Here is a 25,963-nt window from a genome sequence, read left to right as displayed (position 1 = left end):
CGGGGCCAGACTATAGTCGACATTTTCCTCGGGGTTATTTTCTGTTAGGGAAAGGTAGTATAGGTATAGGATAATACCGAAGCTGCAGCGCGCCGGCAACAGCGTTAATATACCCTATATACCTATTCGGTAAATACGTGATTCGTAAACATAGATCTACTTACGTTCTCACGCGGTATGCATATACTTACTCGAAGAGTGAGAAAAAATTAGACACTGGAAATCAATCGAACATTTTTTCTTTCTTTTTTTTTCGATCGATCGTCCTTTGCCCTGTTAGATTTTTATTACAGTTGGAATAATGAAAAATTTTTCGCTACTTTCACGTTCATTTTTTCTCTCTTCTTTCCGCTGAACTAACTTCGTGTTCTCGAAAAATATAATACGAAACTATATTCCTTCTCTTTGAATCCTACTTTTTTTTCTTAATTTCTTTTTTTTTTTTTCATATCTTTTGCATAAAACTGCGAGGCGGATGAGCATAAATTGACCCAAATACCGTCTACAGTAACAATCTGAATAGGTTCGTTATACGGACTCGACTACACAGTCTCGTAATTGCTAATGTAACAGTTTTTCAATTCTTGTAAACAATGCACAATCATCGACACGCTGCACAAATAAACGTATAGGTATAGCTTACGATCGACACAATCCATGACCGTGTATAATTCCGTTAACAAATGTGCAGTGGAATAATCATTGAATAGGATCCACCTCTTCCGCGAGTCTCTATGGGTACCTACGTGCCGTTTTTGATTTTTTTTTTTCACCACCCGTCCGTACACCCGATTTGATTTACAATAAATAGAATTAGGTTTACGTTTGTCCTTTATTTCCTTCGGTTCGTGTGTAATTTTATTCTCGTCCCCCACCCCATTTTTTCGACAGACCTCAGAAAATATTGTCAGTTGCATTTTCGTCCCATCGATCAATTTGCCCCCAGCGTATAAGAGGATCGGGACGTATAAATTTTCAATAACGCAGAAAAATAGGGGAAGGAAAAAAAAATTATTAAACAAATGAAAAAAAAAATTGATGCAAAAGGAGAAAATGAAAAATGATGAATATGAAGTTTGTTCCTTGTACACATAGATAACAAGTAGGTGGTACATACTACGTGTTACCAAGCTTCTTTCAACAGCTTATGTCCTACGATAGATTGCGAGTAAACAACGTTATTATCAAGGCGAACGGTACGAACATAGGTATGTACGCACGCTTTTATGCAGATGATCGTCGTTCTTTACTCGGTACGGTGTGCGCCTGGAACTTTATTTTGATGAAAAAAATTTTCAGACAATAACGCCGCTGACTTTGACCAAGGACGAGAAGCAACGCTTGGCCGCGAGCCAACGCCGTATCGGTTCGAAAATCCGTTTCGAAGTCCCCTCGCGTTTTCTTACCGAGTTCCGCTCACCCCTCGCGTCGAAGAAGTCGTCCGCTCATTTTCCCGCGTATCGTGCGCGAAATGCATCCGATTGATCGAACGCGGGCCTACCCCCTTCCAGCAATCGGTTCCGCATCATCCACACGTGTACCCAGAGCACCAAGAATTCCGAAGTACGGAGTACAGACGGAGTACCCCGACACAGAGTACAGAGATAGATACAGATAGAAATAAACTCAGCGGAGCGCAAACGCGTGATAAAACAATCCTTTGCTGTACAACATATATTATACGTATACGTAGGTAGGTAGGTATATACACTGCATGCGATATTTTGTTGCAAATTGCAGCGAGTCGTACCTACATGTACGCGAAACAACCGCGTGCCGTTGCCGGTGCCGCTGCGGTGTGCAATGTAATGAAATAATATTCTCCTCTTGCGTTTACGTTATACGTATACCGCGATTCACTTCACTTGCTGTCCTCGTATCTATCGCGACTATTTCCGTGTATGCGTGCACGTTATAAAGCTGCACTCGACGCGAACCCTAAAGCCAATATCATATGCGTTTCTACGCCGTGTACTACTGATATATTATTACGGATATATCGGGTCTCTTTATACCTCCTGCAGCCTCTCGCTTCAGTGGAACGTAGAGTCGATCTAATACCCCGGCAATAATGAGTACGATCGGATCCTACCTACCTACCTATCTACCTATTCTACGCGAATATAGGTACACCGCGGAGTTCTCCCTGTGTACGCGTATTATCATAAGTATAATATCTCGTCTTTGTGACTTTGGAAACGCAGGCGGTTCATCTGTGTGAAAGGAAATCGTACGGAGTAAAATATCTTCCGGTTGCATTTCCGCAGTTCGCTCGGATTTAGTTATTCCCGTGTCATTGTACGTACGTGTGTGTTACACGTGAGCTACGTACAACGCTAGAACGCACGTGCGATAACGAGGAGCGTTTATAATTATGCCAAAAGTATCGCGATCTTACCGATGAGAAAAACCGAAGGGAATATTGTACGTAGAATTTTCACATCCTCACCTGTTCAATTTCACATTTATTTTCCGTTGATGAAATACACCTCGTGTACTTTCTTGTGAAATTACATTCGATTTAATAACGATTTATTTTCGGATTTTCACGAGAATTATGATGAGAAAAATCGCTGAAAGTCGCCTACCTGTAGCAATCTATCGTGTGTCGATCGAAGTGTGTTTCTCAGGTGTGCGTAGCTTTCTCAAGTATATCTAATTACTTGGAGATTTCCTATACCCTATAAGTTGAGATACTAACAGACAATTACTCCACCTAGCCTTACCTTCGAATTACCTCTGCAAAATTCGTACAGTATCCACGAGTAATTTATACTTTCGAAGATCACGGTTCGATCGCGATTCTTACCTCTGTGAAGTTAAATAAAGCGGAGCTAAATAGAGTGTGACGAGATGAAGTGAAGTAAGTAATTCTCTTCGAAGATCGAATTTCGTTATGCAGGGTTACGTAAATTCGTTTCATTATACCGTGCCGGATATGTACGTAGCTATGACGAAAAGAATTCGAAAAAATTATCCTCGTGGATTTATCGACAAGGATCAAACGCCCCCGGGTGTATTAGAAAATTTTGCAACCTCCGTTTACAATAAAAATGCTTCGAACGCTCTTTTTTATTCCACGATGTGCACAACTATGCGGAGACAATGTCAATGTAATTCATCATTTCTTTTTTTTTTTTTTTCTCTTCTCTTCACGCCTCGAACAGATGAAGGATCTTGTGAAAAAATAATTGTTCAAGTACGCTGTAGGTATATTATTATTTTGTATATTTTAAAATCATATATACAAATGTGTACAGATGTGAGAACGAGATTCTCGGTGAAACGCGAACGGTTCAAAGAGCCATTAATTATACCGCGGGATTTTAGATATACGATATACACGAAACGGCCTTGGGAGGTTGCAAGCTGTAAATACAGCGGATGTGGCACGTCCTTGTCCATGAAGACGCTGCCAAAGCCAAACCGCTTCGGATGCATTTAACGTACCTCGCGGGCGATGAGAATTATCGGACCTTCTTCTGGAGGTGAAAGCTGGGCCGAGCCGGACTTCTGTTGTAAACGTGTATTTAGTAAATCTACAACTACGGTATATCGTCTCACAAAGTATGGCAGACACGTGTGCGTGATCGCGGATCACGGACCGTTTTGCACTCTCGTCATTTTATTTCATATTCTTTTTTTTTTCGTTACTTCTGAATACCTGCTCACATCCAACGCAATTATACGGCACGTAGTACGACGGTCGCGCCGATTTGGAAATTTTTTTCTCGATCGAGATCGTGATCGTTCGCTGGATAAAAAAAAAAAGATAGGAGAGGAAAAATTCATGAGCGGTACGCGCGTCACTTTTGTACAGATATAATATGGAAATCCTCTCAACCGTTTACAAAAGTTTGCACAAAGTGCGATATCGACGTAAAAACTTGAGTAGCGTTCGAACCACTTTCCGCAACGGTTCGAACTGAAAATTGAATTTATATTTCTTCGGATTTTCAACGATGTACAATAAAAGAGAAAAGTGTCGGGATGCATTTCTCTTATCCTCCGCACTATAAATAGCGACAAGTTGTCGCGAGTACTTAGCAATATCGCAGCCCGTGTATAGCAGCGAATCGAAGATGTAACGTACAACCCGTCAAGAATTGCGGTATTCATTTATTTATTTATTTATTTGACGATAAAAAATTGTATTTTCATATTGTTTTATCGTTTTTCGCATTTATATGTATACGTATGATACAGGTATAGGCCGTGGGGAGTGAAGTGTGTAAAATATACAGAACGATGAGATAAATAATAATACTTTTTCATTCGTTAGTGCTGATTCGATCACGTCGAATCACTGGCTCGAAGCTTCATTTTGCTTTTCACGTATTTCATATATATCGGTTGCAGAACGAATTATTTTCGTTTGTATAAACAAAGCCAAAACTTGAAAGGGAAATTTTAATTATTCATACTAGTTTACACGCCTCGGGCTCGCGTCTGTCAGGAAAGATGATTTTGTTCCACGCGCTTCCAGCTATCCATTGATTAACTCTTGTCCGTTGCACATTTGGCTAAGGGCGACGATAAATTCTATCGCAAAAAAATAAAAAATAGGAAGAAAGATAGATAAAGAAGAGCAAAAAAATATTTCAAACTATAATTAAGAATATCATCGTACCTTCCGGGTTGCTCGCTACGCCCGACCTGTTAATTTCATCCGATTCGTCGGTCTGTGCGAGTTTGAAACCGATGGGTTGTTTCAAAATTGGAGAAGAAAAAAAATAAACGTTCATCGAACGATCGGTGAATTTCGAGAAGTGACTCGGTGTCTATATCTGATGGTTCGTTAATCCAACTAAAGTATCACTTTCAAACTTGGCGAATACCGTAGGATACTCGATATACGTATCAAGAGCTGATTGAACAGATTTCTTGAAACCTGCGGCGCGGGAAAGTTGAACGCATCTCGTATGCGATGAGGGGGATGATAACGAGAATTCGCAAGTTCTCGCCTCTCGTTTAAATACGCTTTGGGGATTACTTATCTACTCTTCGGTAAAAACCTACCACCATTGCCAGTTCTCTGGTTGTGAGTCACCAAGAAACGCGCAACATATATTGCAATCGACCATTTTCCAAGCCGCATGAAAGAGGGAGATTCTTTCATCTGTTACATTTTTTTTTTTTCCATTATCACCGAAACTCCGGTTTTCTTGCGCATTTTATTTTATATCCGATCGATATATTGGAATCATTATCGTGACTTGACCATGTAGAAACAAAATCAAAGAAAATTAATAACTATTACTGTAACATGCGGTTGGTTTTCATGCACTTATACCGTAAGTGCGTGGTGAGAAATAAAAACTATGACTAAAAATGCCTCCTTCAAAGTTGAATGAAAAATCGTATACGCAATGTCGCGACGTGTATAATATTCTCTATATATTTTATAAAGTGAAGGAAAAAAAATAATTTTTCCTTTACATAAAAGCCTCGCTATATATTCACCATGTACATAACGACGAGGACGACGAATGAAGTAAAGAGTACGCATAGGTACCTCGAGTTTCAAATTGTTTCTTATTCACGGCAAACGCACTTATACTTAAATGCATACCAGCTATCCACCAACTCGTGCGAACCGCACATGTGCACCGCTACAAGACTTCACTCCGTGCACCCACATCCTATGTGGTTTCATAGTTGTATGGTAAAACAATGAAATTACTAAACTTCACCTAATTTTATATCAACTAGGCATATCAACTCGTAGACGCTCGACGAGTATTGTACAATTTCAGTTCTTACATTTATACGCCCGTTTTTGCATCCCCTCTCGTTCCAAAAAACCAATAAAAAATGCGAAAAGGAAAACAATTTGCATAACGCAATTGGAACACATAATTTCTGATGATACAGACGTATGAATGTACAATGCACCGCATCGTTCGATTCATTCCCGCCCTGCAAAGGGAGATTTTTATTTTTTCTCACATTTTCGTTTGTTCTTCCGAAAAGAGGGAGAATAAAAAATAATGTTTCAGCGACTAAAAATAAAAAAATGTGATGAAAAAATAAACAGCAGCGTTGCTAGAAACGATTTTTTTTTCTTCCTTTTCTCTTCTCCTCGTTCGACAGCGAAATTGGATGTGTAAAAACAAGGTGTTCGCGAGTCGCTTGGACTACCTGATTACCCGATTCCCTGATGGATTCTCTTTTACCGTTTTCCTTTCGAATTTCCACCGTCGCACTACACACACATGTACATGTATACGGGTACGGCATATATACCTGTCGTCAAACCCTGCACCTGGTTTTCTTCTATACCCCTTTTCAAAGTTTATCGAGCCTCGTATCGCACCCTCGACCCGTTTTAGATAAACGTTTTTCATACTAAATTGTTTGGATATACCTGTATACACACGCAGTCGGGTATATAATATTAACAAGGGAGCACTGAAGAAATTCGTTCAACGGAAAAGTGCGACCCGCGAGCACCTGGTGCTGTTTTTGAAAATGAATTTTTGTTTCCTCATATTTTACCATCGCATGTTATGTAGGTATGCACGATACAAATTATATCTAAATTTGAATGGATTTGATAAATAAAAAGTAAACGCATTGAACAAGTATAGAAAATAATGTCGAACTTAGTTCATTAAGAATAAAATAAAATCAAGTAAAGTAAAGCACACAAAACGTGAAACAAAAATAAATCTGAGAATAACAAATTTAAACTCGTCTCAATTTTAATTAGCACACTGTCACCTCGGCATTTAATTATACTAATTAATTATTTCACTTGCTTGTTTAGGCGCGTGTTCACATAGAATTTGTAGGTGATGTAGGTGATGTATAGATGTATATATATATACACTAATTTGTATGTAAAACTAAACAAATTATACACTCAAAAGTAGCTGTCTGATACAATATAACTTATAACTGCACATAGGTAAACGTAATCCCCAGCTAATCACTTTTTCCGATTATTACGTTATAACACACACGCGTGCGTTTGACCGTGTGCAATTAAGTCAGCCGTTAGTCGATAGCTAATTTATAATTCTATTCGCTGCAATCATCGTTATTCAATAATCGAATGTATCGGGTCAAAATTATCAAAAACTACGGCAATGAGAGTTTTTGATTTTTCTTTTTTTTTTTTTCTCGTTCAATACCGTAAATTCCCATGATACGTGTTCGATTTGCACCTCTTTTATACGCACGTAATATAACATAGCTTCGGGTGTACATAGAGTTTAAGAAACTACTTGTTTTTCCATAATTTGTTTCGCCGTCTGCGAATAACTTTTATTCTCGAAGAATTTTATTTTCCCCTCTTCCTCGTTCATTTCCGTTTGACGAATATATTTTCGAGCAGCTCCTTGGTGATGACGCGATGCGGCCTCGTAGGGCTTTCGGTGGGCCTCTGATAAAGGCGACTGTTGATCACGTAGAGCTTTGGACTCAATTCGCATCTCACGTTGAACCACCAATCGCACACGAAAACTGCTTGGCTGAATTGCGTGCCGTTCGGACATAGAAAACTAGCTTGTCTACCGTCTATGTCGCAGTAATGCCAGCCTTGACACCTCGTTTCGACGTCCGCGAAGAAACCCGGATAAGGTTGATCGTCGCAGTAGAAATTCGTGTATGGCACTTTTCCAAGGACCGGATAGTCCGTTCCCGGTCTCCCTGTAGAGAAAACGAAAATTATCGATCAAAAATTAATAAATAATAAATCATTCGGCTCGTTGAAACGACAGACGTAAAAGAGATAATGTTTGATCGATCCGATCTCTCGGTGAATTTGTAGGGCACGTGATGCCGCGCTCGTTATTACAAGGGGTTATCCTTAATTGATCGTAACTCTCGATAACGTCTTACCACTGACTGGCGTTTAATTTGACGGAATGGACTTTCTACATGTCTGTGAAGCGAGGAATCTCTACTTGGAATGTGAACGGTCGGTTATATTTTATGCAATATAACTCTTTTTGCAAGGAGATGGACTCTCGACGGCGTACGTGTGCGTCCGTGTGTTGCTCAATATTTTTACGTAAGCTTTTTTTTTCTTTAAATTAACGTTAACGTAAATAATCACAGGGTTCGATAAAATTCACGGGGATAAGGAAGGTCGAAAGTTGTAGTAAGAAATTACACGTGATGCACACGCAGCGGAACTCGATATGCTTGACGCCGCCAGTCCTCAGCAAAGACCGAAACCGTAAGGGTTTGCCAATCAGAAATGCTAGAAATTTGCGGAGTTCAGATGCATAATCAACGCTTCTCGGTCTTTTAGAAGCTCCGCGAAGTTGGCAAGTATAATTATGTTACACGCGTGTACTTGGAGCTCAACGGTAGAGTGTATATGAAATCGGTTCGTCGCATACGCGTCCCCATATCGTTACACGTCACTTGGAATTATAACGGAGAAAAAAATTATGAGGAAAAATCCACGATATCGAAAATTATAAGCGTGAAAAAAAAAAAAAAAAATAAAATTCTCGACTCATTCAATAACTTCAGTCATCCTCGAAAGTAATGGAGAAAAATGTCTCTCTCTTTCCCAATTGAAATAAAAATATAGAAATGACTCGAACGGTTTCTCCCCTGTTATACTCATGATTTCTCGTCGTCATTCATGATGATCATTTGTATTTGTTCGAAAAAGTCAGTGAGTCAGTGTACATCGTGTATAATGGTTCGACGGTTATGCGCGGTAACCCCGCACTTGGTAAGGAAAAAGAAAAAAACAAAAACAAAAAGTAGAAAAATGGGAAAACTCAAACAAGAACCCCGGGCGTATCATCGATTTTTAATCATCGATTAGAAGGGATGAAAATCTTCTCTCCCATTCGTATTATACACCTGTATCGAGAAGAAAAAAAAAAAAAAAAATATGTGTGTCTGTAGAATTGTGTGCCGGATCTCGTTGAATAATATGTAGTACGTACCCATTCTACGGATAGTAGTGGTGGGTGGATACGTACGTACGTTTGACATTACGATACAGTGTTACTATGACAACCCGAACAAAAGATTCACCAACACGAACGCACACTTACGAACGAAACGGCGATGAAGAGGCCGGAGAAAGAAGGATGATGAATACGCGTGCAAAAATGTGTCATGTTTGATGCGAATCAACCCCCTGTCACCGATCCGCGCCCTTCCGATCGCTGTGCGGGTATATACGAAGTCGTTCGAGAGTTTTATAGGACGTGGGAGTGCCGCAACGATACCGTCCGTAGTCCGCTAACCGTGTTAATGAAAAAATGTATAGTAGATTGCTATAGGTAAGAATCGAAATCGACGATCATCTTTCGCGAATAGCTGAACATGTTCGGGAGCTCGTTACGATAATTTAGTTCGAGTAGTTGGTGGAACGGGATCCTGAAATTGTCTAGCCATCTATATAGGTGTGTCGTTGATTAAAGAATGTACGAGAAGATTATGCCGTAGAGAATGATGCGAAGTGATGAAGATAGAATGGGAGAACTGGTTATCTGACATGAGAATCTATTTCTCATGTTTGGTAAATGAAGGGGGTACAGGGGATGATGTAGCTCGGGGAGGTTTGAGAGCTTCTCTTTTACATTTCCGCTCGGCCATCATCGTAAAATCAGCGAAGCGAACGAAACTGGCTCTCTTGTACCTTAACCAAGGCCACGTATACTTACGAACTTCCGCTACTCGATATCGTTGCATACGCCATTTTCAACATGTGTAAATCTCTACCGAACCGAGGATAGCCGTGCACCCTGACCCCCGCATAAAACTATGTGTGTCTACTGGGTTCATATTCTATCACACACATAGACGCGGGTGCTCGCTAACTCACGTGTGCATTCATCGACGTTGATCTAGTCTGGAATAGGGAGAGGTATTTCATTATCCTGAACCAGAGTGCCAGGAATAGCGTAACCCTTCACGAGATTGAGAATCGTTGGGTCAATGAGATAACTTTTCGCCTCTATATTGATTCAATTCTTCCCCGAAGGTATCCCCAACCCCAAACCCCCCCCTTCCGTTTTCTCGATTGCCAATAAAAACTCAGGTTTTTCACTCGAAACGAATCGTCCGAAATCTTTTCCTTTCCTCGCTTATAACGATTACCAACGGATCAGATGTGGCGCGGGAAAATGAATAAATATTTATTCATTTACTTCTTTATTGTCTTTCATTTTTTCCATTGAATCATGTCAGGCTAATCGGAATCCTGTTTCCATTCTAAGTTTTCCGATTTCTATTTTCCGTCTCTCGTGCAGCAGCTCTAGAATCGCTCGTGCATGTTTGATGTCGGAGGTTCTTACTTTTGCGCTTATTTTGGATGGGAGAATGAGAAGAAAAAAAAAAAGAAAATTGGGGTGAAATGGGGAATCGCGAAGTTTGAAGAGTAGAAATACCTACCAGGTATGGATTTTCCGAGATCGAGATATTCTCTCACGGAAGGGCTTAGGAATCCCGGTGGTGCCACCGGCGCACCGTTTGTAGGATTGTTTCGTTCGTCGACGTCGTCGTAGTAATAATCATCCTCTTCCGGGTCGAGAGGTTTTGCCCTTTTCGTGATTTTAGCCTCCACATTCCGACCTTCTTTACCTCCTCCGCCTCCCCCTCCTCCATCTGGAATTATACATCATGAGAGTCGAAGACGAAATAATATCGTGGAGAAAAAAGGAATAATTAACGATCGAAATGAAATAAAACTTGAAACAATTTCGCGATAATAAAGTCTTCTCGAAACGTTTAAAAATTATTAACTTCGTTACCGAGACTACGCGCAATGTCAGGTGTTTTAGATTTTCTTCAATAGATCGTCGGAACTAAGTTATTCTCGTTCTCCCTCTTTCTATGCTGCACACACAGGTATGTTCGTACATATTACCCGATTCAGAAAAGTCGACGTAAAATTAATTACTCAACTTCAATGAACCTGCAGTTTCCTATTTCCTTACATTCTATACAACAATTTATATACATCAAATTATATAAGTCGCACGTACATACTTCGCAATTTTCCGTACAACTTCCGGTTGATCGAAGCTAGATTTGCAAAAAAATCCCCACACAATAGTAACAAATCGTAGAGCTGGATCTCCGTTCTTATCTATGAGACGGTAAATTTGAAAATAAAATCGAAAGAAACCACGACGAGCCATGTAACAGTTTATCCATCGATTGCACATGCGTACGTGTCAAGTGAGGAGATACAATAAAGGCCATTTTGCGTACGAATACCACATACGACGGCGTAGGCTGCAGCGCACGTTGCGAATGTGTAAAATAAAATTTCACCATATCAATTGTGCTTAAATAATAAATCGGCGATACGTGCGGATTGTCAATTACTTTTTTTTTCTCTCGTATTCTAGGCGTATCACCACCGTACGATTTTCCACACTTCTAATATTATGTACGTAACACCGAAACGACGCAATCGATTCGACGTAACATTTATCGCCACCGTGTAACCAATCAATTTATAAAGGCAAAGTGCCAAAACGCACCCGCGTGCTCCAGTCTTTGACGAGTATATAATCGATTGGAATCTGCTCTTATTTTATTTTATCTTTTTTATATTTTTATTTTTCGCTTTTCCTCCCCCGTACGACCGACTGCGCCAATAGACCGATTCTTTTTCATTTATAAATGCTTCGGGTCTCTTGAGAAAATTCTGATTTAGAAAAAATGTGTCCCCCATGCAGAAAGATACTTCTGCTCAGCCATATAAAGTGAAAGGAATAATACGTACACGTGTGTATAAAGTATAAGCGTAGAGATTGTCCCTCGCGAAGGTATATCATCTTCACGTTTGTGTTGTAAATTTAGCTGGGATACGTTTGACTGGTTTTAAGGAGAACTGAATATTTTATTCGCAGGAAAAAGGTGATTCGATTTTTGAGCAAAAAATAAATCATTGTTTTAATTGGGTTTAATATGCTTTTCTTACGTATTTTGACCTCAGGAATCTGATTCTGGAAGAAAAATTCATCTATCTCTAAAATTGACCGAGTTATCGCCAATTTTCAGCTTTTAGGGGTCAAAAATAAAAAATTTATTTTTTAGTCTATTTTAATGTAATTTGAGCTCAGGAATCCGAATCTGGAAGAAAAATTGATCTATCTATGAAATTTATCGAGTTATCGCCATTTTTAGGCATTTTTTTGCATAAATTTGAGGATATCTCGAAGGGAAAAAATCGTAGCTCAATTTGGACTACGGATTCGTGTTCCTGAGGTCAAAATACATAAGAAAAGTGCCATACGATCGATTTTAAAAAATAAAAATTTTTGGCCAAAATTTGAAAAAATCGTAAGGGGTACCCCTTGGAAAAATCTCAAATTTTGGCCGAAAATTTTTATTTTTTAAAATTGATCGTATGGCACTTTTCTTATGTATTTTGACCTCAGGAACACGAATCCGTTGTCCAAATTGAGCTACGATTTTTTCCCTTCGAGATATCCTCAAATTTATGCAAAAAAATGCGAAAAAATGAGGATAACTCGATCATTTTTGCAGATAAATCAATTTTTCTTTCGGATTCGGATTCCTGAGCTCAAATTACATTAAAATAGACTAAAAAATCAATTTTTTATTTTTGACCCCAAAAAGCTGAAAATTGGCGATAACTCGGTTAATTTTAGAGATAGATCAATTTTTCTTTCAGATTCGGATTCCTGAGGTCAAAATACGTCAGAAAAGCATATTAAACCCAATTAAAACAATGATTTATTTTTGGCTCAAAAATCGATCGAGTAATCATCAATTATTCGCTGTTGGGAGCAGAAAAATTAAGACATATCAATTGGATTTAGTCGTGGACCCACTTTGATTCGTAGCAATCCATGCATGGGTCGAAATATTCTAAAATTTTTCGGTCTACGAGTACGGGGTATCCAGCCCGAGCTTATCTGGAGTCAGGTAGCCACGGGCGCGCGGTTTGTTGTGGGGCGTAACCTCTGCACAGCCTCGAAGGTGACGTCTCACAACAAAGCGCTGCGCTGCTGGCTACCTGACTCCAGCAAAGCTCGGGCTCCGACTCAACTTCAATTTTAAGTCAAAAAGAGGCATGTCATTTTGTGATTTTATTCTTGAATTACAAAAATAATAGGAAAAAAATTTTGAACGGTGAACGAGCAAAAAACAATCACATTTGAAAAATTTTCTTTTGTGATGAGGTACAAATTCTGTCCCCATGCTAAGAAAATAAAGAAAGAAAATATGTTTTCTAACCACCCTAGTGTACAGGAACACCTCGATTTTATATCATTGCTGGATTTGTATTCATTTACTTTTTATTCACTTCTTTTTCTAATTATTTCTGCTCGGTTTCGTTGATGCAAACGATGCAAATATGTAAACGAATACATCGTGAATATGAAAAATGAATTTTTTGCGAAAATCGAATAAAAAGAAATTGTTTGACAATCGGACCGATGAATAATGATTATTTATTCGTAACGTATGGGAAAAGCATATGGTAGACTCCCAGCGTATAAGGGATGATTCTCGATATATTTAATTTATTCGCGCATACGTAGTATCATATTATACATACGTATACTCCCTACATCCTTCAATCGTCATGATTTATGCATCGGGCAAAATTATAATAATATTCGATGTATTTATTTATTATCGCGATATAATATCAGCTAAATTAATCATAATTCATGTGAAGAGAGAAAGAGAGAAGGGGAGAATCAATTTATAATTATTCGCTGATCGAGCAGATCCGTTGTGGTTATTTTTCTTTTTCGTCGGTGCATACGTATGTTGGGCATACGCGTGTACGAATGCGCATAGATTCGAAAAATTGTCGTTTAGTTGTTGAAAACTATTACGAGCGTCGAAGTGCCGAGATATACCAGTGTAGATTCGCGCACGTGGTTATATAGAGCACGCGTGACCCGACGCTCCTTTGGAATTGTTAATACCCCATCGTGGTCACGCATTTTGCGTGCGATAATGCGCTCGGACGTTCACGCGCTGGATTCGGAACGTGCCGCGGTTCGTGTCTCCCGGATACGCGGATGCTATTCCGTCTCCATCCCCTAATTCCAAAGCCCCGCGTTACTCTCGATGTATCGCATCAGCGACACACGCGCTTCAGCTATAGCGCGGTATCGTCATCGCCTTTACATCGATCGAATGATTCGGAAAATCTGAGGAAAACAAATTATGTGCATTTTTTTGTCTCAATTTGTTCGATTCAACATTCGGGTAATTGACGAAGAAAATGAGTCAACGGCGGTCATGAGGCATGTACACGTTACGCGGTTGAAAGTAAGGCGACACCGTAACGTATATAATGTTATATACTTTTGTAGATCACGCTCGCGGCTTCTCCGGATCCTCCTCCTTCTTTTTTTTTTACGTTGGCGGAGGTATGTAATACAGCCCTCCCTGTTGTCATGCTCCGTACGCATCCTATTACCTCCGATTCTTACGTAATAATTTTTTCGTTACTCAATCTTTTGAGATTCGCTGCCAAACGCGATTTACATCGCGTAACACCGTGCGTATATAATTTACAATACGTATCGTATGTAACATATATATATATATGAAAAAAAAATTGTTATGCAGGTATATAGTTGCGCAGAGTGCAATTATTTTCTATATACCTATACGTTGTGCACCGTACAGGTAACGAAGAAGCGCTAAAGTCACGGTCTCATTAGCAATTCCAATCCCGACCCGTACAATTTATAATTTATATATATATGGTATGTGGTATTGATGTATGTTATAATTAAGATACCAATTATACGTATACATATATTTGTACAAGACATAAATGTACTCGGACTAGTTTCCGTTTCGTACGCTTGTCAAATAATTGACGTGACTTCCAGAAAGATTCGTGGTCGGGTTTGAATAGGGGTGGTTTTTTTTTTTTTTTTTGTTTTTCTCTGTTTTCTCCAAACTCGGGCGATTTTCGGGTGGGTTTTATCGCGTCTCGCCTCGTCTTGTACTTGGGGAGAAATGCAGGTGCGCCGCGACGCAGGTATCTCCGTGCATGCGGGTGTATGGGTAGCGTGCACCGTGTCACGGCCGGTGTCAAATACGTAACTGCGCCCGCGTAGAAAACGTGATTAGAAGTGGAATCCCATTCCCCGCTTGACTACTGCGAAGCTAGATTCGAGAGGTGGATGAGACGGTGCACGGCCAGTAGTAACGGTGGTGGTAAATATTAGTATTGGTAGTAATGGCGGTGATGTCGGTGTTGGTGGTGAACAGGCAGCGGTAGTAGCTGTACGGATGTTTCCAGAGTCTGTGGTGCGGAGCTCGCGGGAAACCGTCAAGCCGGTTTCCCTATTTTCCAATAGGTTGCCTCGACAAAGTGTAGTCCCCGGGGGTACGAGGTGGCGAACTCCGTGTCGAAGGAAAACAGTAATCAGGACGCGAAAGGTGGTTGGTGGTGGTTGCGCGTGGTTGGTGACTAGAACCAGAAGAGGGGAAGAAACTAAGAGAAGAGAAGGAAAGAGAAACTAACCGGGGGGAGGGAAAGTTCACTATTCCGGGGTAGAAATGGTATACAGGTCCTATACCTTACGCTATACACAAAATACAGGCTGCAATGCATACAAATGCCAATCTACTCCGCCGCCGATCCACCCTCGTCATCGTTTGTTTCCCCGTATTCCTGAAACGCGGCACGGAGTATCGCAGATGTAGCTTACCAACACCTAGCGACGATCTGTACGAAAACCGTAACGCGGTAATAAAATTATTATCATTATCTTACATAACGAGCGGCTCGTAGAAAAATGATTTTTCAGTTCCTACGTAATTATCTCCTATTCTTTTGTACGGTCGTACCTATATGTACAGGTACACGACGTCCTACCGTATGCGAGAATCCTTTTTTGGATTCATCGGCTTAATTGTCCTGCAGATTTAATTGTAGGACTTTTATCTTATTTCCTTTCCTTTTTTTTTCTTTTCTTTTTTTTTTATTTTTTTGGAATCGACTCGTAGTACGATACCCACGGACTGCGGTGGAGTTTTAATTTCACGTAAATGGCGTTGATTCAAGTTGGGTATAATTTACTCTCTGCGCTAAGCAATTAACGAATTAAGGTGCTCAACTATATACGTACGGAATATGGTATACGCCGCGGCGACTCACTAACTCACTCACTCGCTGACTTGTGTAACTCCGGCATTATAACCAGCGGCTTGCGAGATGAGTTTAAATGTTGGTAGAGACGTTTCAAATATCAACTGTAATTTCTTTTTCTTCCGTCTGTTTCCTATCTCTTTAGTCTACGAATTTTATAATCGTCGTAGCCCACATTTCGCACACGCGTAGATGAAACGTCACACGGTTATGCGACGTAAAAATAATCTTGAAATTTTAACGCGATCGAATCTGTGTCGGTAATATCAGAAATCCGATTATTTTTTGGGCGGTATAATCAGAGGCTTGCGATTCGTGATCGCAGATTTTTTTTTTCTTCCCCATTTTGGGAAATTGCTGGGAAAACAAATCGACGTTTCCCGCTGCAGCTCGAGTCGGAGTCGTGTGCTCGCACGTGCACCGATCTGTACTATGTGCAGTCGAGGTTTGAGCTTTCCTTTTTGAATTGATCGACTTTTATTTTAGGGGCTTCATGCATACGGAATACTTTCGAATTTTTATATCCTTCTTTTCTTCCCGGTTCTTCAATCTTTTTCTTTTGGTTTTTCTCCTTTTATTATTTCACCAACCTCGTTTCGTACAGATATAAGATTTCGACAAAAGCTCGGAGATGCTGCAAACAGTTGCGCTTCGATTAGACGTTAAATTTTATCGTTCCATGTAAAAGGAGACGTGAAAAATTTCAGATATTCGAAAAATCTTTCGACTCGGTGCAAAGCGGAGTGAAAGACATACACGCGTCAACGATCATTGAATCCTGAGCTTGAAATTTATCGTTCGATCGATTCCGTAGTCCTAAAAAAACTACGATAGGATATCGCGGGTAATTAACGTCTGATTTCTATTCCTCTCGGAATACATGCGCACACCTGTGTATGATTCATACATGTAATCACGAATTCTTGAAAATTGAGAGAAACTGTTATTCAAATGTACGATACTACGAATAAGTTGAAGAGGCTACAGCTCCTGGAGTTGTTATCTCAGAATCTCGACTGTAACCTGTTGCTTCATTACAGATTCAACTGCCTCAAACTTTCCGTGTGGTACGTATACTTAAAGCAAGTTGAGCCACTTCGCTTAAAATAACTTGAAACAGGAAATTTCAGATTTCATCCCCAATCCGCAACGATCGATAATCGATTACAGAATTAATTTTATCTCTAGCGGATAAATTCAACGAATAAAAAAGAAAGGATCGCGAGGGGGGGAGAACGTGAATACGCGTTCAATTTAACATGAATGAATGAACAAACATGGTTTAAAACACGTACTGCACCGAGTCGGAGTAGTGTGAAATATATGGCGATAGCGATGTCCCGAATATAATGCAATATATTTAGCAAGCGGGTCAATGCCAGCCTTGTCTCTTGGCGGCTCTCTTTGCGTACGTACATCGCACATGCATACAGATACACATACGTACGATTTTCTGTTCGAAGGTGGGTAACAAGTCATACCTGTATCTCTTATTACCTCGCGTTTTCATCTCTCTCGCGAGCGCCGCAGCTACGACTCTTTTTTCTTCTATTTTATATATACTATCATTACCTTTTTCATTCCTTTTTTCCATTTTTACTTTTATTCTTTCATTTTTCTTCTTTGTAAAATTAACATTATGCAACCCGTAGTAGTTGACAACCTAGAAGTTCCTTCGAATGGCAAGGATTACAACTCCTCACTTTTCAGTCCTTCTTTGCTCCATACTCCATAAAAAATCGTAGGATAAAAAAATTGTGCGAACCTGCATTCGATTAGTCGAGCATTTAATCTTGCTGCTGTTCTATATTCTAGTTGGATTATTTTTTTTCCCTCTTTTTCCCCCATCAGTTTTAATTACCTGGGAAAATTTTCTTATTCGATATAGTTTGCGTAGACGGTTACGATGTACATCGTATCGTAATTAATCGCACATACTGTGACCGATGAAAATGAAACGATGCAACTACACGTCTATAGCGAATTATATGAATGGCATATATTATATATACATACAGCTTATCGGGTCATATAGTGGATAGAAAATATTCTATAAGTACTGCTTTCTCTTTCGCATACATAGAAAACCGTCGCGAGCTCGATATACCTACTTTGTGAATGTATGGAGAAATAAGAGATGAAGAAAGGAAGCGGGAAAAGCGGTATAGAATTTAGAAAACGCCGTCGAGACTAAGTTGTGAGGTGTAAAATTTTCACGATGGTGTCCAAACTGTGTTTTTCTTATTTTCATTTCATTTTATTCGATTTCTTCTGTTTTCCAAATCGATCGATTGAATGGGAAGTTAAATTCTACCGATTGCAGAAGCTGTATCGCATCAGTCTCGCGCGACGGTCGAGGAGAACGTGCTCGATTTCGAACGGAAAAATTTACAAAATTCCACCTACTCCGACGGGCTGAAGCATTTGATCGTGTCAAGGGTCGATCATATGAAATTAAAGCTTATTAGTTCGCAGTCGCCGTACATTTGTGTAACCGTCTCCGATATATATTCGACTCTCATTATATACAATTATAATTTAACGTTTCCAAAACTCTGCAGTGGACCAGACTTCCGGATTATAATACAGCCCATCACTCCACGTACCCTCCCCCTACCTGCAGTGACGCACTCGAAAATGAATTACATTAATATCATGGGTATTTTACGGATAGGTCAATATTCGTTCACCCCGTGGACCGACACATTTATTAATTTTGCATTTTTCGTAGCTAGTGGCCTTTCGGGGGTGCCGAAAAACGGTCCAGTTCGCATGGAATACCTCGTTACATATGTGTAACATACATGTACGCATAATACATGGGAGATATATTTTAATCAAGTTTTCGTTCGATAGATTTGAAGGCGCATCCGATAGATGGAATCGCAGTAAGTTATCTAGTAGTTATCGTTGCAGATTATGTAATTCAGGTAATTATCACCGTGCACGATGTGACTCGAAGCTTGAAATCGCATAAATGTATCGCAGGTCTTCAAAAAGATTAATTATCTGAATTAATCGATCCCTCGTGTCGGTATAGATACGTGTGAGAGCTTACGTCATCGAATCGATATGGTGGAGAGGGAGGTTTTTAATTAGATTAACAAGTAAAAACTAAATACGTATAACGAAGAAAAAGAGTAGTGTAAGAATAAAAATTGGAAAACGAAATCGTAAATTTGGTACTATAAAACTAAACCGGATCTGCGAGGAAGCAGGGGAGGGTGCAGCGCACGCTGCTGCTGCTGCTGCAGGAGGGTTGTAACAATTTCCGATTTTAGTACCCATGTGCACGCTTTCGTAAGGAGACGAAGCGCGCGGTGGAGGAAAAAAAAAATCAAAAAAAAGAAGTATAGCAGAGTTAAGGATCCCTTCTTTTATGGATATTGTTGCAGTTTCACTTGAAATAGTAAAAGCTCCGTAAATTATATGTCGTGAAAAAAGATAAAAAACAAAAAATAAAGCTAACTGCAGACTTTTGCAGCGAGTAATCGATCGCTAGAAAGAATTGCACTGTGCAACTTGAACGCACGTTTTGAACAATATCGTTTTGTCGTCAATCGAATCTAGAATACTTGTAAAAATTGCAAGCTCCCGTTTCCAATATTGAATTAGTTTGTTGACGAGCGAATGTTTATGAAAAATAATTTAACTATAAAGTTTTATCGTAACTCTGTCGATTAGATTTTTGCCCATCATTTTGCTGCAGAGATTTCTTCTGCTTTTTTTCGTTTTGATAAATTCGTGTTTCGTTAAGTATCACGTATGTCGACTTACGATCGAATACCGTATAATTTATGCGGTCCAAATTTGTTCGTTGCACAATTACACATGTATAGGTATGTTATAGCCGTCGGGGGTTACGTTCGGTATCGCATAAGGAGTTCGTACCTTGTACAGATTACAATAGGTATGTGATATAATTTTTGGGCTTGCCATTCGCGGCTCGCCGAATGCACGTCGTCGTACAATCGGCTTACAAATGTCAAAGATACGATGTATTGTTATTATCGATCATTGTGAAAAATGAACAATAGTGAAAGTATTTCGTGGCTCGTAAATAATTAGAGGGGAAACACTACCGCCCATCACTATTACGTATGATGTATAATATTTTATTCGTAAGAACACTTCGATGTATACGTTGCATCTTTCCGATATTCATGCGTTGGCTTGTCTTGACAATTTTCATTTTTGTTTTAATTTTATCTCAGAGTAATTGGCGACAAGAAAATTTTCTCATTTACTAAATAATAATCGTTCGAATTTAACGCGTACGTATACCTGTTTTAGTTTCATAACACCTCCTTGAATGGGAATTGGAAAATTTATCCCGTTGATTAATTAAGCGTCGGGTGATTGAAAATTTCGATTCAAATTGATTTTCTCAATCTAATATATTTATACCCTACAATTAGTTACCCTATAAAGTCCTGTAGGGACTAACGAGAGCGGGAGTGCGTTCTATTAGGAAAGGTATATCGGACGATTTTGTATTCTCTGCGTATAACGTGTCCAACGACCACCAGCTAGATTTAGCCCACCGTGCTTTATTAGTTACGATCTTTTTCCTTTTTTTCTTCTCCTCTTTTCACATATAACCTAGTAAGGTATGACTTTATACATATTGAAATACGATTTATTATACGCAGGAATGGCTAACTTAATTGACTCTGAATTTCATTAGACAAAATTTTCAAGTCCAACTTTGGAGGTGTGAAAAAAAATGAGTAGATAATTAGTAATGAGCGTAAAATAATATTGCACATTTCTCTCCCCCTTTTTTTTTTTCGTTGTTGAACGTTGAAATATATTTCTCGAGTAATTACGAGGTGTGTGCTATATAAGCTTTAGTGAAACGTTTCAAAATGTATATGCATAGTTTTTTAGTGGCAAATTTATATATTCTAGGCTCTTTGAGTGAATGAGACCGTAGGTCTTGTCGAAGTAAATAGCTACCCTTTTTTCATTTTAATTTTTTTTTTTTTCCAATTTTTTTTCAGTAGTAGCAGAATGACTTAATGACTCATTCTCAGACCAAGCGCAGTTCGCGTATTCATTGTTTATTGTTCCGTCGGGTGTGCGCAATTTCCTTTTTTTTTTTTGTTCTCTCCCATTTTTTTTTCTATTCTTTTTTCTCTCTTACAATTCTCTTGTAAGTTTTTTTGTTGAACTAGAATTATAACAACAATTCTCCGCGGTTTTATTCTTCCGCAAAGAGGCAACTCTTGAGTATCGCCCTAATGTAATACGTATACCTATATACTCGTTCACATACGTTGTATGTATATATGGCGAGTACTCAGGGCAACGTATTATATTATTATACACGTGTACGTAGAATATATGTATAAAAACTGTTTCTTCGATTTTTTTTTTTAAATAATTTTTGCATTCGCTGTATACCTTTCGTCGTGCGATTTTGGATTATCCCACGGTAATATTTTATTTAGCTCGGTTTATCATCATTGAGATTACTTTACTGATTTTTTTTTTTTTTTTTCTTTTCGGTTTCGCAGCAACCATTATCCCATCAGCATCTCGGTAATTCAACCTTGGATCTACCACGTGTACCGACGTATAAATTTACAATAATCTGGTTTACAGTTGAAAAAATTCGTCGGTTATTATCCGATTGCGGTCGGGTCGTTTTTTCGTTCATACGATTCTCATGTACCATACAAATCAGAGACGTGTAAAATTGCAGCAAATAATTACTCAGGAATGTAAAAGTGTAACTATTTAGTTTCCGAGGTGGAATTCGTATAGCGCACCGACGAGATAAACCGACATATCTTACCGTGGTTTGCTACTAAACGCACACTAATTCAATGTTGTTCAATATTATATAGGTACGGTGGTTTGTTATCTAATGTAAGGTAACTCCATCAACGGGTGTTAACTCCTTAGTTCTGTCTTAATTTTGTTTTGCAAGAAATTTTGCACCTCGTACAGTTACCCACATAGAATATACTTCAGACTTTGCATGCACGTATACATATAATAAGCGCATACGTACATCCGCAGTTTATGTGCATTATTGTTATTACTTCGAATTATTAAACTTTGACATGGAACACAGAGGATCGATCGATAATAATCCCATACGTAAAATTAACGTAACGAGCGTTAACGTAAGTTATAATTTATACACGCGGGTGTATGAAATCACGCTCACCATTGATGATTTTTTAATTATTTTTTTCTCCTCTCTTTGTGTAACGCAAATACTCGGAGGTTAAAAACTGGAGTCAAGGTGGACTAATGAATCATCACTCTTACACGGAAGAAACTCAAGACGCTTCCTTGTGTTCTCCGATAAAACTAATGAACTTTGCACGAGAATTGTTTCAAAATCGTCCGCTAATTTTAACGGCAATCCACCTAATCGATCGAGATCCACCGTTATGTAACATGAACTCTGAATAACGTCTCGCTTATTTTACATAATCTCATAGTTCCTCATCATTTCGTATATTTATACAATATATCCTCAAATGTAATCAGGCCAAGGTAACCCGAGTACAAGTGCTAAAATGAAGTGAGAAAATGATCGTTACGCGATTAAATCCTGTAATTAATTCACACTAGTGAAATTGGGTAAATTTTGATTTTTTTTTTTTTCTTTTTTAACACACCAGACTTTATTCACGTACATATATTTACTATTAAATTAACAACCATTACGTTTCGTCGTTTCGGTTGTTGTAATCATTGTTACTGGTATAATTATTATGAAAATTAGCGTTCCAAAGCTGATGAGATCACCGAGATTAAAGTTCTGAATGCTTACGCACCGTTGATCGCCTATAGTATTTATTACCTATATACCTATATCTCTGCGGAATGAATCACTGTAAAATAAATATCTATCTGTGCGTATAATATATATTATTCTTTGTCTATCCTGTCTCAGCATTTGTCGTAACTCCGCCTCGAAACATTCGCGTGATATATCCTGTTGCAGTATAGCCCAGGTTTCTGCATTATTTTAACAAAAAAATTATTTCTGATCCTGAAATTTTAAACTCGGCGATTTTTGGTACGTTAGAAATACATTAATATATAACACGTAGCGTGCACGTTCGAATAATTGTTCTCAAAAGACGCGGGAAGGAAGTTTTTTCGCTCTCGACATAATTCGTACAAAATTGTATAAGTTGCCAGAGAGAATCCTTTCGTTCTGCGAGGCACGTTATAATATGGAAACGCGTCTCATCCTTCAAAGTCGTTTATAGCTACATTTTATATACGTATAGTATGGTATAAAAGTAAGGAAAAAACGTAAAGTAACGTATACCTCATACCGAAACGGAATATAATATCCCCTTTACGCTCTAGGTCTTCCAAATTGACGAAAAAATAAATAAATACGTTGAATTAAATATAAATTCTCTCATAGTTTCTGGTATAAACTTCTACTGTGCCCCTCGGAAGGCTCGGAACATGCGCGTCTCTTGAATTCTTCACATGCGGCATTATCAACGCTCTAAAAAACGCGCCAAGATTTCTATCTGCAACGTTATAGTAATGAAGTCGGTGTCACGGCTTATTGCCCGGTACGTAACTATGATTGTAGTGATTTTGTTCACGGAACACTGCGTTTTATTAATTAATTCTTAATTTTTATTCATCCATTTTTCTCCGTGTAAAACGACGCAGAGGAAAAAATAAGTCGCTCGAAAATGAGGATGCTTTCTCGTCGCGATAAAGTAAGCGCATTTCGAAGCGCATACGCGTCAGGTCAGCGGTCGCGGTAATAAGATTTTGATTACACGCGTCTTGTAGTTTCTGAAAAACATGTAAGTATTCGAGATGACGAGGTATTCCGGCGAGATGTCTGGCTGATCTTATCTGTGATGAACTTTAAATGAATTGATAGGTAAAACCGGAGCGGTAGTACACGTTATTCGGATAATCAGAAAATTCAATCGCTCTGTGGTTCGTAACGACTGGAAAAGTAGGTTCCGAAAATATTGAAACCTTTCGTTGTGGAAAAATGTTATATTCTACATGAAATCTCGTACTATTCAACTATATGTATGTACGTAAAGCTATTCTTCGAGTCCTTGTAGTTCAAGTAACCTTGCCCTCCTTCGAATCATACCTTCCTCCACCGTCCCGATGCTGCGTGATGATATGCGTTTCAATTTATCCGAGCTCCAGTTCTGAACTATTTATTCAACTAGACGCGAAAGCCTCGGAGGTCCTCGTAAATTCGAGAATCGTTTTTGATTTTTAAATTGTTCATCTCATTTTTGGATCGAGCGATCCGACGATTTACCACGAGTTCGAGTTTAGGTATTATAAAAAGGTGTATTATATTTTCAAGCAATGTTTCAAACTATGAATCGTCTCTCGTAGTCCTCCCGAGCCTTGCAATCAAAAACCGCAATTCCCGCATAATCCCTGCTTTCGTGATCCGTGACCGAATTATATGACGTAATTCGTCGACTATGAACGAAAATGAAACACTGTCACTACTTCTACTGCCCGTACACCAAATGAGAAGAATCCGAATTCTTAGACGTGCGAATAATTTCATTCGCGATGCGATCTCCAGTGATGCTTTCCCAAATTAATTGACCGTTTTTTCATCTTTTTCTCCTCATTTTTCCACGTAGATCAACACGAGCGAAGACGTTTGCTTATGTATTACAAACGTGATTAACAACACAATGAAGCCATTTGCTGCTTTCTTGTCCTCGGGCGCTACTGAATTTTTATAACAGAAACTTGAATTAGCTTACAACTATACGTCTGTTTCTGCTGCATATCAACCGCCTACTTGTACTTAAGGAACAACTAAAGTTCATTAGCCTCGTAGCATAAACGCGTCGCAACCGCGGAGATATTTTCACCGTATAAAATATCCGAGTCCGTCGTTATTACGAAAGTTGGGGGATTTTTTTTTGTCTCCATTTCTTTTTTTATCAAAGAAATTTAAGAGTTTTTGGATATGTTTTCGCCTCCGACAGGTTTGGTCATATGATATCGGTGTGTGTGTACCCTGTAAACTATTTCTCTCCCGGTGTCGAGAAACTCTCAATTCGGTTGTCATGGCAACACCATTTCGCGACGCTACGTGGATTCTACTATTCCAAGCTCCGTTGTTTACCTCGCAAGAGTTTCTACGGAATCCAATTTTTTATTTTTATTTTTTTTATTCCGAGCTTATTTTATTTCATTTCATTTTATTCATTTTATGTTCAAATAAACTTTACTTGAGAAGCCTTAGTCCTTATTCAGTGAAACTTTAATTGATATACACGTATAGGTAGATAGGACAAATTATCGGATGTAAAAATCGTTTTTATTTTTGCGCATTAATAAAGTATAATAGGTAAATGAGAAAATTACTTGTTTCCGTAGCATCAAATCACAAGCACAAAAAATCTATCATTAATATTCATAGATCCAAAATTTGAATTTTCCCAATGGTAGAACACTCACCCGCTGGTAGAATAATTTCAATACTAATTAGAATTAGTACAATATTGAAAAAATTCATATTCAATGAATATATCTTCTCCTTGGTACGAATGGAATTTCTTCTCACTCTTTGTCGCCGATGAAGCGATTTTCAGGACGTTGCACAAGACGCGATGATATGCATATCGTCCCTTCACGAATTACCCTTCAAACTGTAGGGGCAATGTGCATTAGTTAATTTTTTATTGATTACATACGAAGATTCAATTTTTTTTTAAATATTATCAACCTCTGTGTGACGATGAATCGGTTTCACGGCGTCGTCACAGATTGTACGAGCAAGAAAGACTGAAGCTGAAACGTTCATCGGCCACCAGAAGACATTGGAGGGAGTGGAGTGCTGCTGGCTGGCCTCCGAGTTCCTCTTCCATCGTTAGGTACAAC

The 25,963-nt window shown here is 38.8% G+C and overlaps 2 protein-coding genes across 7 annotated transcripts in view; one reads left to right on the top strand and one right to left on the bottom strand.

Annotated features, from left to right (window-relative positions):
- LOC105688658 (RING finger protein 17) overlaps positions 1 to 25,963 on the top strand; it is a 75,744-nt gene that overhangs the window by 42,028 nt on the left and 7,753 nt on the right. The window contains exon 1 of one of the 4 annotated variants that reach the window (XM_020853830.2): positions 15,215 to 15,685. The exons of 2 other annotated variants lie outside the window; for them this stretch is intronic. In XM_020853830.2, coding sequence (XP_020709489.2) covers positions 15,545 to 15,685 — 141 coding nt within the window. In that variant the 5' untranslated portion in view covers positions 15,215 to 15,544. Of the gene's footprint in view, positions 1 to 15,214; positions 15,686 to 25,826; positions 25,957 to 25,963 lie in introns of those variants that run through there. One more of the 4 variants, XM_048656510.1, reaches the window with a different exon arrangement.
- On the bottom strand, positions 4,118 to 25,947 carry LOC105688661. Of its 3 annotated transcripts, none has more exons than XR_007278836.1 (4): positions 25,541 to 25,850; positions 10,372 to 10,584; positions 4,631 to 7,653; positions 4,118 to 4,542 (listed from the first exon to the last, which is right to left on the bottom strand). XR_007278836.1 is itself a non-coding variant. In XM_048656552.1 (4 exons), exons 2-4 carry the CDS (start codon positions 25,596 to 25,598, stop codon positions 7,307 to 7,309), a joined length of 618 nt encoding a protein of 205 aa, XP_048512509.1. In that variant the 5' UTR covers positions 25,599 to 25,731; positions 25,809 to 25,947; the 3' UTR covers positions 4,118 to 7,306. The 3 variants fall into 3 exon arrangements, 2 of the variants coding, with proteins under 2 accessions (XP_048512509.1, XP_048512508.1); XM_048656552.1 differs by having other exon boundaries at positions 4,118 to 7,653; positions 25,541 to 25,731; positions 25,809 to 25,947; XM_048656551.1 differs by having other exon boundaries at positions 4,118 to 7,653.

The sequence above is a fragment of the Athalia rosae genome, chromosome 6 (assembly GCF_917208135.1).
Source record: "Athalia rosae chromosome 6, iyAthRosa1.1, whole genome shotgun sequence".
NCBI classification, from domain to species: domain Eukaryota; kingdom Metazoa; phylum Arthropoda; class Insecta; order Hymenoptera; family Athaliidae; genus Athalia; species Athalia rosae.
Note: the sequence above shows the minus strand (reverse complement) of the source record. Positions and strands in the feature narration are given on the sequence as shown.

Excerpts from the sequence above, each read along its gene's own strand:
- LOC105688661 (XM_048656552.1), bottom strand. The coding sequence starts at position 25,598 with ATGAATTTTTTCAATATTGTACTAATTCTAATTAGTATTGAAATTATT. Across the intron at positions 10,585-25,540 it reads TGAAATTATTCTACCAGCGG|ATGGAGGAGGGGGAGGCGGA; the intron begins GTGAGTGTTCTA and ends GTATAATTCCAG. Across the intron at positions 7,654-10,371 it reads TCTCGGAAAATCCATACCTG|GGAGACCGGGAACGGACTAT; the intron begins GTAGGTATTTCT and ends TTTTCTCTACAG.